General features: G+C 35.8%; 1 protein-coding gene across 1 annotated transcript in view; it reads left to right on the top strand.

Moving 5' to 3' along the window:
- RXFP1 (relaxin family peptide receptor 1) overlaps positions 1–13,518 on the top strand; it is a 45,567-nt gene extending 32,049 nt beyond the window's left edge. The window contains exons 6-18 of the mRNA XM_031066129.1: positions 653–724; positions 1,764–1,835; positions 2,638–2,709; positions 3,457–3,531; positions 3,811–3,882; positions 4,778–4,849; positions 5,578–5,649; positions 6,054–6,125; positions 8,086–8,157; positions 8,392–8,621; positions 9,996–10,406; positions 10,921–11,139; positions 13,217–13,518. Coding sequence (XP_030921989.1) covers positions 653–724; positions 1,764–1,835; positions 2,638–2,709; positions 3,457–3,531; positions 3,811–3,882; positions 4,778–4,849; positions 5,578–5,649; positions 6,054–6,125; positions 8,086–8,157; positions 8,392–8,621; positions 9,996–10,406; positions 10,921–11,139; positions 13,217–13,518 — 1,813 coding nt within the window. The remainder of the gene's footprint in view (positions 1–652; positions 725–1,763; positions 1,836–2,637; positions 2,710–3,456; positions 3,532–3,810; positions 3,883–4,777; positions 4,850–5,577; positions 5,650–6,053; positions 6,126–8,085; positions 8,158–8,391; positions 8,622–9,995; positions 10,407–10,920; positions 11,140–13,216) is intronic.
- Positions 13,519–13,845: the final 327 nt, after the last annotated feature.

Raw genomic sequence — 13,845 nt, 5'->3', positions numbered from 1 at the left:
TTTATTTTAAAGGACTTATTTTTAAATATTATTTGGAGACTAATATTATAATTCATTAAAATTATTTTAAAATACTTGGCATTTGCAGTTGATACTTTTCAACTCATTACTTCATCAAAGTTGATAAATCTGGAATTTTAAAAAGATAGTATCTTCAGTTTACAGGAGATCAGTATGTTTTGCTATGTATTTTTAAATATATTATCTTACTAATGCAATATTTTGAGAATTCTCTAGTACAACCAAAAAATTCAAAAATTATTTTAATTTTTCATTTACTATGCAAAATTTTGGTTGTAGCAGAGATCTTGATAAACACAGAGATCACACAGGTGGGCCCTGCAAATTTAGGACCTAATCAAGGAGATTGCAAACCACCACTCCACTGTTCTTCTTTGGCAAAGCAAGCATCCATTGGAATGATTTTTATGATCTTGCTCTTTGTGTGAATTTCTTTAAAAACAACCTCACAATCTTTCCAGGTATAGCTGTGAAATGGTTATTGTCAAATTCAAGGTGTAACAAATATAACAGCTTCTTTTAAAGTATCAAATGTTCATTCAGTTTAGCTGATAGATTTTAATTGGTTATTATGTTTGTTTTAACTTTGCCTGTTTAGAGAATAAATTTTTTTGGGTTTGTATCCTCTTAGGTATCTTCAGAATAATAAAATCAGAGCCATATCTGAACGTGCTTTCAAAGGTTTATACAACTTGACAAAACTGTAAGTATTGCTTCTAGAATAATGAAGTAAAAAGTGGCAGGCAGAGTTCTGAGAGTCTCTCTCTGCCTGGTTCCATATTAGGATCTTGCAAAGTGCTCCAAAATGTTAATCCAATGATTGAATTGGGAAAGCAAAGACAGGTTAAGAGGTCTCTGTGCAAGTTTATCTGGCAGGACAGTATTTTGAAAAGACAAGCTGGCTCCATACTTCAATCCTATTCCCCAAATCCTCAGGATGGAAAAAGGAGACAGTATGGTAGTTACCCTGCAGAAAGCCAAAGAGAATGAAGAAAGAGTAAAATGAAAGCGAGAGCTTGTGATGGATGAAAATTCTTTAACACGGTGTTTTGGTTTGCAAATGCAATTCAAAGTAACCAGGATAGGTGATGAAAGAAACACTTTTTTAAATTTATTTTGCAGTAACTTATTGAAAGGTGTTTCTAACTTTTAAGGGAAATGCTCAGTGAAAGATACAACACATAAATTGCGCTGTTTGGTTCACAGCAATGTTTTCAGAGGGAAAGTTTTACAAAGCTGTACCTCTTATTCTTTCCATCACACAAGTGTGGCTGATTATCTGTTATTACAGCTGCTGTTATTATCTTCCCAGACCATTTTTACTACCCCTCCCCATTCATTTTCGGCTTTTCTTTTTTCCATTATTCTGATATCTACATTTATGACTAATATCCTTAGCAAAGACTGAATGGGATCCTGGAAACTTTCATGGAACAAATAACTCCACAGAAGGAAACTGGAAAGGGTCTAAAATATGACACAGTGAAAATATTTAGCTGGCTGTGCTTTCTTACAGATAAGACAAAGTGCTGCACATCATTGCTCTTAAAATCCTCACTAGAGAGAGTCCTGCCTTGCTCTCGAACAATGGCATGAAAATTACCAAACTAAAAAAAATACATATTAACAAAATAGGAGTATTCTGGTAAATTATCAAGGAAAAATAATCTTAAAACTAATTTTCCTGCGTTTGCTGCTAAATAATCAATCCATTCATTCATGTTTGGTTGCTCTTGTTTTAGATACCTAAGCAACAACAAGATAACGAATTTGGAGCCTTTTGTCTTTGCAGACCTTCACAGACTTGAATGGCTGTATGTTGTTTTTCTATTTATATATTTATTTACTCAATAAATAATTAATTTTTATATATAAATAAATATTTTGATTGCTTTCATTTTTGTGCATAGCATTACTTTGGACTAGCTAATAACTAAGGAACTCCTGTTACATTGTGCAAGGTAAAAATGCAATTGGCTTTGGTGAGAGCAGAAAATAGCTCTTGAGCCTTAATGGCTTCAATGATTGATAACTTTTAACAATGGCAAAAAGTTTTTATTAGTAATTGCTCGTTACAAAAGAATATATTAAGTAACCTAGGTACTATAAAACAGTAGACAAATATTTTTTGGGCAGGTCTTTTCCTGTAAATAGTGCTTAAAATGTGCTGACAAAATTACTGTCATAACCTGAAATATTGGCTCATTACTGCTTTTCAGAGAGATTTTGAATAAGTTATTAAAAATAAGCAAATACTGTCTTACATTCTCCTGCCTGTTTGGGATTGTTGGATTGCTACAGAATATTGTTAAGTTGGGCTACTTTGTTTTTACAGAGAATCCTTTCAAAGTGTCTTGATCAAAGGGTTTAAAAGCCTCAAAGGAAAACACTTTTTTCTAAGTTGAAAGAAATTATTTTCTCTGAGTTACTTTTTTTTATTAATTTTTTCTGAAACGAAATTAATATCTTCAACCATCAAGGAATAGTGTGTTAATTTTTATAAGTAGTTTGACTGGACTCTTGAAGAAATTCACTACAAAGCTTGTTAACTTTTATTATCTCTTCAATTTAAGACTGCAGTCAATTATCAATCTGATATTTTGCTGTAATTTATAGGATAATTGAAAACAACAGGATAAATCGGATCTATCCACTAACATTCTATGGACTCAAATCCCTTATTCTTCTGTAAGTATGAAACAAGATAAAAAAGGTACTGTTTAAAAAAAACTGAATAGGAAGGGCATATGCATGTAAAAACCTTTTTACACCAACTGTGCTTGCTCACCCCAGAGTGCCGGCAGTATACCTGCAGCTTTCACTTACTCCAGGCAAAATGTGCTAGAGTGGGAGGATTTTGGCAGCAGTGGACCTGGAATGTCTGGAAAAGTATAGGGAGAAGGGTGGGGAAAGTGATAAAAGGTGTCACTGAGAGGGCAGGGTCGAGGCAGCTGCAGCACTGGGTTCCAGGTGTCCTCCAGAGCCATGGTGGGACAGGAGGAGTCCCATGGTCCCTGCCCCTGGTGGCAGCCCGACCCCCTCTCCAAGACCCTGTGTGTGATCTGCCACTGCCCCCTCCAGCCCAAACGATGAGGGACCCTCTTCCCCTGCATGCCAGAGGGAAACCTCCCCCCACATCCCACTTCCTCTATGATCCATAGAGGTTACATGTTCTGACTGAATTTGTACGGGATTTCTACATTTCATTTCAATAGCAGTGAAGTGAACATCTTTCCTTTATCTGGACATTAGCAAGCTAAGGATAAAATATTGCTGCACGGAATGCCACAGAGAAAATATGTGAACACTGAAGGAATTTCAAAACTATTCAAAATTGGAATTTTTTTCAGAAATACATAAGAGACATGAATTTTTCCTATGATGTAACTGTGCAAATATGACCAGCTGTACTATTCCTCTTTTTTTTTTTCTTAGTGAGATGATGAATAATTCTCTTGCTCGTTTGCCTGACAAACCTCTGTGCCAATATATGCCAAGATTAAACTGGCTGTAAGTCTATCTTATTTCACTGGAAAAATATTATTTTGTTGTCTTTGTATGGCACTTCCACACTTTTTCTTATGGGGTGCTGGATCTTGCGGAGTAGTGCCTGCTGGGTCACTGCAGGGCTGATGGCCTGAAGTCATCAGTTAAGTGTGCAGAAGTATTCCATGTCTGCCTCCCACTCTCTTCTGTGTAGTCAAATTCTGGTAGTAGTTTTCTTCAATTAGTGTAGAATAAGTGCCTGAGTTTATTTCCAATGACTGACGGGGTTCTTTTATATCCCAGAGACCTTGAAGGCAACCATATCCATCACGTGAAAAATGCCACTTTCATGTCCTGCAGCACTCTAACTGTACTGTAAGTAATTGGATATGCTGGCTAGCCAGAGTGAGATGTGCTTATGCTGAACAGTCAAGTGATTCATTACAGCTAATATAAAAGTTTCCTGAGTATGATGGTTATTCATCTCTTGAGGATATTCAATTAAAATGTTTGGTTTGAAGTGAGCACCACACAGAATATCCACTGTTTATATTTTACAGCAAAGTTCAGCATTGAAATATATAACAAGATTTCACTGAAGAGACTTTGGGTGATACTAAGATTCAGAAATTTTCATTATAACCTTTGTATTGGAGTCAAAGATCTCATAATGAGAACCAGCAAATATAAAAAATACATAGCTAGTTGCTTATTTTGATTGGCTGGTGGGTTGACTGGCTCATCAATTTTAGAATTTTCTCCAAGGTTTCTTCAGTGATGGTGTAACCATCTTCAGAAAATCCCTTCTACTTTTTGGTAAATCAGTAGGCCCCATGGTGAGTGTCACTTTCAATTTTTAGCTCTTTTCCAGTACCCGTGCTCTGGGCTTTCTAAGCTCAGTGGCTGATGAAATAAGGGTGAATGAAAAATTGCACAACCATGTACCTGTGTCTAAGACATAATTAGGTCACAAGTCTTTCAGGCCACTTAATCTTCTTCCTGCCTTCAGTCAATTTGCACCAGTCTTCCATGGGTCTACATGTGCACATGTATACACATGTATATGTAGAAGTACATGCATGTATAGGCAAAAAATGTTATTTACCAAATGATAAAATGGCAAACTTCTAGATGCAATTAGCTTATTAACTGAATTGAGCAAACATTTGAAGATGCAGAGAACAGAGAACTTTTAAAGTTTATAAAATCTTATATTCAAAATTAAATAGACACAAAGAGGAAGAAACATAAGTTTGTTTTATTCTTTCAGGGTGATGAGACGAAATAAAATCAGTTCCCTAAATGAAAACAGCTTTTCTTCTCTCCAGATGTTAGATGAATTGTGAGTAGATTTCTTCTCTTATTTATAAAAACACACAGTTTTGTGATTTATAATAGAAATATCATTCATCATCAATTCTATTTCATGTAACATACTCTGGAGATGGCATCCTTACTTAGGGTATTTTTTAAAGATATATTTAACAGGAAAGAAATAATCAATAAAATACATCATCTGTATCAATCATATGGGGCTTTTCTCACATTATGTTCCCTGAATATAATAATATTAATTATCCTTGTATCATTACAATCTAGGTGCATGTGTGCCTTCAGTGCCTTTTAGGCCAGTTTGACAGTTTTGGTTGGACTGAGACCTTTATTCCTCTGTTATTAGGATTTCTGCACAGTGAAAGTAAGATGAAAGGTAGAAATAAATGCAGTTTAGCCCATGTGGAAACATTCCCATCATGCAGCAATATGTTTAATTAATTTGTTAGCTTCTACAAGTCAAATTAATGGTATTTTACTTTCTTTTTGATGGAAATAAAATAACAATAAATGATGTATCTAACAGTATATCTGAACTAATGAGACAAAGCAAGATCTGATAGATCTAGCTTCCCACCTTCTTTTAACAGCATTCTTTTATAGTCCAGATTTCAGATAACCTATAGAATAAATAATATCCTATTTGACAAATAAAATTGTGTATATTGAAACTGCAAAACTATTCAGTAAAATTACTGTGTGTAGTAAGAACTTACTGTAACCTGTGTGTTTCTGCAGAGATTTGGCTAGCAACAAGATCGAATCACTTCCTCCATATATATTTAAGGAACTAAAGGAGCTTTCACAACTGTAAGGATTCTTGTTTATTGTTATACATAACTGTATTATCCTCATTAGATATGATGTTTTCAGTCATATGCATCAGAAAAGAGAAGAGCACATTTGTTTGTATGCATTATTTAAGCTCTGTCTAAAAAACACACCAAAAGCAATTTTATATAGCTTTTTGTCCAGAATAATTTTGTCAAAGATGTGCATTTTCATGTTCCAAAAGACAGCGTGTTCAAATTCTACCTTTTTCTAGGTCTTGTTAGTCCATACAAGATGAGCTATGCTAGCTACATCATGAGAAATTAATAATTTCATGGAAACACTTAACATGATATCAGAATTTAACTTTAAAAGTAGATTGACTTTATTTTTAGAACAAGCTGTAAGGAATGTGGCTAAAGTTATTTTTGTTGTGTTTACAGGAACCTTTCTTACAATCCCATCAAGAAAATACAAATAGACCAGTTTGATTTTCTAATTAAACTCAAATCCCTGTAAGTATCAAGTTTTTATATTTTAGCTATATTTGCTTTGTGATTTTTCACATCTCCCTCAGTAGGACATGATCCAGAATACGTTTTGTAAGAAAGTGCCCCTGAAGAGTTTAGGGGGAGTTTTGCACGTGCACTAATACAGTAGCTCTAAATTGAATTCTGCCAGCAGAACTCCTCCTAAAAATGTGAGATAGTGCATCAACAATCTTGCAAATCTGAAATGGTCCTGCAGTAGATTTAAGTGCCTCTTCACTGGTCACTTCAGCTCTGAAGTATTGGTTTTTGTCAGGCATCCCTTCAAAATCATAGAAAAGTTTGTTTTGGAAGTGACCATTAAATGTCCTCTAGTTCAACTCCCCTGCAACGAGCGGGGACATCTTCAACTAGGTCAGGTTGCTCAGAGCTCTGTCCAGCCTGACCAGGAATATTCCCAGGCATGGGGTTCTACCACCTTTCTAGACCACCTACTCCAGTGTTTCACCACCTATTCATAAATAATTTTTTCCTAATATCTAGTCTAAATCTACCATTTTTTATTTAAAACCATTACTCCTTGTCCTATTGTAACAGGCCCTACTAACAATGGTTGTGGAGATTAAAAACCAGATGTTTTCTTGGACAGCAGTGCAGTACGAGTTTATGGTTTGACCTGATATGATTATGTGTGAGCTGTAGCCAGCAGTAGACATACCTTTGGTGATCAGACCAGCTTCCTCACAGTGACTGGAATTCCTGGCCAAATTCAACCAAATTTGACAAAAGGCTAATGAACTGAAAATACTAAATCTATATAAGTGTTATGAAAATAAGCAGCTGAGCACAGAAAATAATAACCAATTACCTCCCTTACAGTTAAGCTACAGCATGATTTTATCATTTTATCTATTATTTAACACCAAAGAACTCATACAACTCAGTGATCATGGCCTTCCACCTGTTTTAGTTAAAAAACTGTTAAATCTTGAGATAGATCAACAGACAACTGTGTTTTGGCTGTTTGTAGAACACCAGTTCCCTTTTCATCTGTTTGAAATAGTAGAAATAGTTGGGGAAAGCCATCCCTAGGATTCATTGCAGCACTTAAATGAAAGTGGCACAATTCCATGTTGGGGCTTTCTCACGTCTCCCAGCAAAACTGCCCACCAATGCACATCAACTAACCAGTTCTCCATTTTTTGCCTAGATGAATTCAGAACTCACAGGAATCTTACATTCAAATCTTTGAACAATAAATCCAATTAAGGCTCCCCACAAGGAGAACAAAAGACCCCTGACCAGGTGCACATCTAACCAGAGAATAGGACGAACTGGAAGAATACAGAACCTGAAGTTCTAAAAGAACATCTTACAGAGTTAAATTTTATTGATCTGGCACTGCAGGGGAAAAAATATTACTGCTTTCATATATATATGTATAAAATTTAAAATAAGGAATCCCACCTATGTGTCACAAAAAAGCCAGCATTTTTTCTTACATGCTGTGTTCTGTGTCCCAGCTTCCTGCTGGTTTTGACATAATGAAGAGACTGAGTTCTTGGATTGGTTTGTTTGTCTAGTAAAGCACTCCCTGGGACAAAAGAGAGAAGAGATGTGTAAAAATATTACTAGAACAAGTTTTTATTTCGCCAGAGATGATGAAAGAACATCAGTAGACTAGTACCTTGAAAGGGTGACATATTAATCAGACATTCATCAATTCTCATGACTGAGAGCAATACTAAGAGTTTTCTTCATGAATCTGGAAGAACAGTGAGTTTATTAAAATTATTTGCAATTCCTTTTTGTTCCGCTCCAGATTTTACAAAGACTTTTTTGTCAGGTTTCAAAGGGTTGACAGATTAGATGCAGTAAAGCTCTTCTTTAGTTTCCTATTATCATAAAATCACAACACAATGCTCGTAAAATTTGGGGTTTTGCCACTGAGTTTCTATGGCCTTTTACTGAGAATGTATTTTTACAGCAGCTTGGAGGGCATTGAAATTGCAAACATCCAGAGGAGAATGTTCAGTCCCTTGAGAAACCTTTCCCACATGTAAGTAGATTATTTTAGAAAGTTTGTTTTCTTTGGCCTGAATTTTACAATTACGGGATACTGGATAATTGAAAACAAAGGTGTATGAAAAGCAGCACGTTAGCAGTTGTCAAATTTTGACCATTTTTTATTTACTTTTCTTCTTTCAGAATATGTTTTCTGAGTAGTTACTAGATAATTTTGATGTTCTGACAACCAATCCAGAATGATCTCTATTCTGTTTCTCACAACCAGATATTTTAAGAAATTCCAGTACTGTGGGTATGCTCCTCACGTGCGCAGCTGCAAACCCAACACTGATGGGATTTCCTCCCTCGAGAACCTTTTAGCTAGCATCATACAGAGAGTGTTTGTCTGGGTTGTATCTGCCATTACCTGCTTTGGGAACATTTTTGTTATCTGCATGAGGCCTTACATCAGATCAGAGAACAAGCTACATGCCATCTCCATCATGTCTCTCTGCTGTGAGTACTCCATATCTACAATATTGTTTTAGTCTGCTTGTAGCGTATATGATATTTGTTATTATAGTATAGTGATGTATTTCCAGCATTGGATTAACTCTGCTTTTGTGACACTGCAAATGAAAACACAAAATGTTTTTGGATTATATACCAAGAGGTCTCATTAAATGCTGCCTTTGGCAGCTAGGACATTCCAAAGGTTTCATGTTTGATTTTCATGCCTCGGGAATTCTGTAAAATTCCCATTTTCTTCAGCAAGAAAAACTATTCTAAAAATAGAAAAACTATTCCAATATTTTGAATGCTCAAAAACTAGATTTTACTTTGCATTTCTCAGTAAGTAGCGATTTCTGCATGTAATTATTGTGTGCAAATATTCTATTCTTTGCACAAACAAAAGGGTTTTTATTCAAATATAGAAAATTAATTTGTCCTAGCTCCCCAATATTACGAATTGGGGTGATTTTTTTTTTTATTTTAGTCCTGAAAGCATGACAAGTTTATGGATGAACTACTTGGCAATACAATCACTACAACCCTGAGTCTCTCAATACGGGACAGTCTATAAGGATTGCACAAATGCAATTAGATGCATTTTGAGAGGTAGTTGTCAACATTGTCTAGAATTATTGCAACATTTCTAAATATAGTCTGCCAGTGATTTTGAAAATTTGTTTTTCCCATAAGACAATCTGAATACTATGCAAAATTTTTAGCAAAATACCCATGAAGCCTTCAGTTCTGTGTTGGCATGTCATCTCCCCTTACTAGTCTTAGAAGACTATGCACATGAGCTTTGAACTAGCAAAACATGGAAAAAATAAACTTTGAATCCAGCAGAGATGGCCTACTCAAAGAAAATTATCTTAAGCCAAATGTTAATATAGAAATAAGTAAATAAATAAGACCTAATAAAAAAAGGTTGCAAGAATATTTCTATAAATAAAGCTGTATATTTCCTGTCTGCAAAACAATTTTACCAGAGCTTTAAAAAATGGAAACAAATATGAAACATGAACTGTCAGACCAAATGAAAAGGAAAACAAAAAAGGAAAAAGTAATATAATTACTTAATAACTAAGTAATTACTATAATTAAGTAATTATAATTACTTAATTGTAATTCAGTATGTAATTGAAATTCATAGTACTATTCCAGATGTAATATTGATTTGATATTTATGTAATATTGATTTTATATCTGATATCTATTTTATATCTATATCTATGTAGTAGTTTACTTGTAAGTAGATACTTATATATTTATTTATGTGTGTGTGTCTGTGTCTGTGTGTGTCTGTTTTCCAAGATACATGTACAGAGAGAATGGGAAATTCAGATGTGTAAATAATGATGTTAAGCACTGTGCCCACAGGTGCTGACTGTCTGATGGGGATATATTTATTTGTGATTGGAGCTTTTGATCTTAAATATCGCGGAGAATACAACAAGCACGCTCAGTTGTGGATGGACAGTATCCACTGTCAATTGGTTGGATCGCTGGCTATTCTGTCTACAGAGGTGTCAGTCTTACTGTTGACTTACCTGACTTTGGAAAAATACATCTGCATAGTTTATCCTTTTAGGTGTTTGAAGCCCAGAAAATGCAGGACCATTTCCATTTTGGTTCTTATCTGGATAATCGGGTTTGCTGTTGCATTTATCCCACTGAGCAATAAGGAATTTTTCAGGAACTACTATGGCACCAATGGCGTCTGTTTTCCTCTTCACTCAGAGCAATCAGAAAGTTCAGGAAGTCAGATTTATTCTGTTGTGATTTTCTTAGGTAAGTTGTTTTTCTTTATGTGTTACTAGAGCTGCAAAGGAATCAAGTTTTCAAACAATTAAGATAGCTGTGATGTTCACACCTCCTTGGATTTAGATGCTTCAGCAAGCATTTAAAGACTATTTCAAATATAAATACTTTACTGTGTTAAATGTGTGCCTACTTATCATAAAATGCATGAAGCGATGAGAAAGTAGAAAGAAATTATTGGCCATTATGTTCTTGAATTAATAGACTATGTTAGGGAAGTAGAGCAATGGTAAGGTCAGAGAAGAACAATTTAGTTCTAATCAGATGGCAGTCTTTTGCCAGTTATCAGTGAATAAAATGAATACCTGAGCAGAGACAAAAATTCAGTCTTCAGGCTGAGGACAGACTCAGATTTTCTGGCCACTTAATTCCATGGGACTAGCAATTTAGATGAAATATTCTTCTTTATTACCCAGATTGCAAATAGGTGATGTAGAATTGCCATTATTCTTTTAAGGTATAATTAATTTTAACTTTTAAACAGGTGTAAACTTGGCAGCTTTTATCATCATTGTGTTTTCCTATGGGAGTATGTTCTACAGTGTTCACCAGACAGCTATTATGGCTACTGAGATTCGGAATCATATTAAAAAAGAGATGATCCTTGCTAAACGTTTTTTCTTCATTGTATTTACTGATGCACTATGTTGGATACCTATTTTTGTTCTGAAACTCCTTTCTTTACTTCGAGTAGAAATACCAGGTATGTCCTTTCTTTTATGAGACTGTTGCAACAGTGCCTGCATGAAATGTTCCTTCGACTTCAGAAGAAAAATAATTTAATGAAATGAACTATATTGCTGAAATTAACTTCATGTTCTAGATCTATATATATATGTACACACAATATAATGAACTGTATAGTTTTGCTATTTAAGGAAACTCTATTACTATAATAATGGAAGATTAGTCACCTTTGAATTAAAAACTCCAAAAATTCAAATCATTCAAGTCTATCTGCATATAATATCTATAAAGTGTACAAAATATATTTGAAAATTTTGAAAATCAAGGCTGAGTTCCATTGGCTTTTCTCATCTTAGGACTTTTGCTGATTCTGTTGCCTAAATGTCTCAGGACAATACAGTGTTTTCTATCTTGATTTAATAACGTAACTTATTCTGAGAAAATTATTTTATTTTACAAGCTAGTACTTATAGCTCAAATCATTAAGTCATATAAAGATCTGCCTATATTCTTCATGCTGTGAATATATTCCCATGTAAAAATAGTGTAACCTAAAAGAACAAAATTGCACCTTAATATTTTCCTTCTCTTTGCAATAGCAGTAGATGCCAGAAAAAAGCCTCATCGTGTGGGGCGTGTTAACCCTGTTAGAAAGGACATGTGGGCATGAACAGAACAATCAGCAACAGTGGACTTAGACTCAGTATACAGATGTATGTCACAATATTGCATTGGCAAGAAAATGGTTTAGGTCAGATGATTTTGCCTTATGTGCTGACCAGGAGGGTTGGGAGTTGAAATTTTCAAAGTTTGGACTTGCATCTCAAATGTCTGGAAGTAATGCTGATTATGTTAAATATTCAGTTATTTCAAATATTTTTAAATTGTTCTTCAAGAAACTATCAAACCACCTATGATATTTGAGAGAAAATATCTTGAAAAGTAGAAGCAGGTGTATTATAAGTCAAGAAACCTTGAAGAAATCTTACTGAATCACAGGGTGATCTTGGGTTCTGCAAATTAGTGCCCTGTGACAGATGAACCAGATTAAACAGTAATTACTCAATTCATGAAATTAAAGACATGACAACCAGCTGTCCGAATTGACACAAATTGCAAACCTCCTTTGATAGCATTTGCTTTGTGTTGGTGATACATTGTGACAGTTTTAGAACAAGGCACCTGCTTGTTTCCAAAACTGTAGCCAATGTGATGGGTGTCAACAGGAATGTCTCGACATTGCAACAAAGTTGTAAAAGTAGAGAGGAGCGTGGAGGGGTGTCCTGGAAGGACAAAGTCAATTAAGGTTTTTATGCCTCTTGGAACAGTCCTGTAACAATTTTATAAGCCAAACAACACAACGGAGGGTGCCCACTGACATCTTTCAGCGCTTTAATCCTGTCCCTTCTCCACCTGCCCCACAGGTAACTTATCTCCCAAACAGTAAAGGATGAGAAAGGGATGTTGTAAAGATGCACAGACTGACATAGGCAGACAGTGAACACAGAAAGTCTTACCAACAGGAAAATAAGGCAATTAGGAGGATGCATACAATGCTCTTTTTCAGGGAGAGGAATGGAGAAGTCCTGGTGCAGAAGAGAAAACCAGGCTCAAAGGGGATACAGGGAATGGAGGATAGTTTTGCAGGACAGACCATCAGGGGCATGATTAGCGCTGCATGTCATCAGTCCTGGGAAGAGGATGGGGAACAGAGATCACAGGAAGAGATAAGGAGCAAGCAGAGACAAAAGGTTTTGGGGCAAGAAAAAGGGGTCAGCCAGCACAAGAGGTCTGTCAGGGCAAATAGAGAGGTGTGGCATAGAAAAGAGGGATAAATGGAACTACTGGGAGAATAATAAATGTCAGCTTTTGCAGGGAGTACTGAAAACAGAGGGAGATAAGAAGCAGTGAAAGTGTAACAGAAAGAAGAAAAAGAAAAGCACCTGTTGTGCCAGGAGCTGAGCCTAAGAGCACATGATCTCCCCCTCTCACCAGCAAGCTGTGCTGCATTGGCGTCAAGTGCTTATGCTAACTAAGAACAACGCAAACACTGGGATGCATATTACAGCTGCCTCTCTTTTTCCCTCCCTAAGGTACCATAACTTCTTGGGTGGTGATTTTTATACTGCCAATAAATAGTGCTCTGAATCCTCTTCTCTACACTTTGACTACACGACCTTTCAAAGAAATGATTCACCAGGTTTGGTACAACTACAGACAGAGAAGATCCAAAAGAGGTAAAGGCAGCCAGAAACCGTACGGTCCATCATTCATTTGGGTAGAGATGTGGCCAATGCATGAAATCACACCAAAGGTTACAAAGCCTGTGCTTTGTACTGACTCTTCTGATGCTTCAGTGACTACACAGTCAACAAGACTAAATTCCTACACGTAATGACGGTTTGAGTCCTCACGATGACATCGGCACTGTTAGTGTCACATCCGTGGGCTTGCTGCTTTACAGCCACAGGAAAATGAGGGAGGTGTGACATCAGGGCTCACCTGAACCACTGCAGGAAGAAGAGGGAGCCGTGTGTCTGTTTGCAGGTAGAACTGGCATTTTACCATCTCACAGCAGCACCTGACGTTTTGACAATTCATCCTAGATCAGAATGGGAAATCAGATGTTTGGGGATTTTTTCTTCCAGAAGTCAAGAGTGTGGAAAAAACATGAATTGTCATTTGAAACATCTCACCCTGAAAGCAGATTGTTTGAAAATCA

The sequence above is a fragment of the Geospiza fortis genome, unplaced genomic scaffold, assembly GCF_000277835.1.
Source record: "Geospiza fortis unplaced genomic scaffold, GeoFor_1.0 scaffold40, whole genome shotgun sequence".
In the NCBI taxonomy this organism is placed as follows: Eukaryota; Metazoa; Chordata; class Aves; order Passeriformes; family Thraupidae; genus Geospiza; species Geospiza fortis.
The sequence above is the reverse complement of the archived record's forward strand: the minus strand, read 5'-3'. Positions and strand labels throughout refer to the sequence as shown.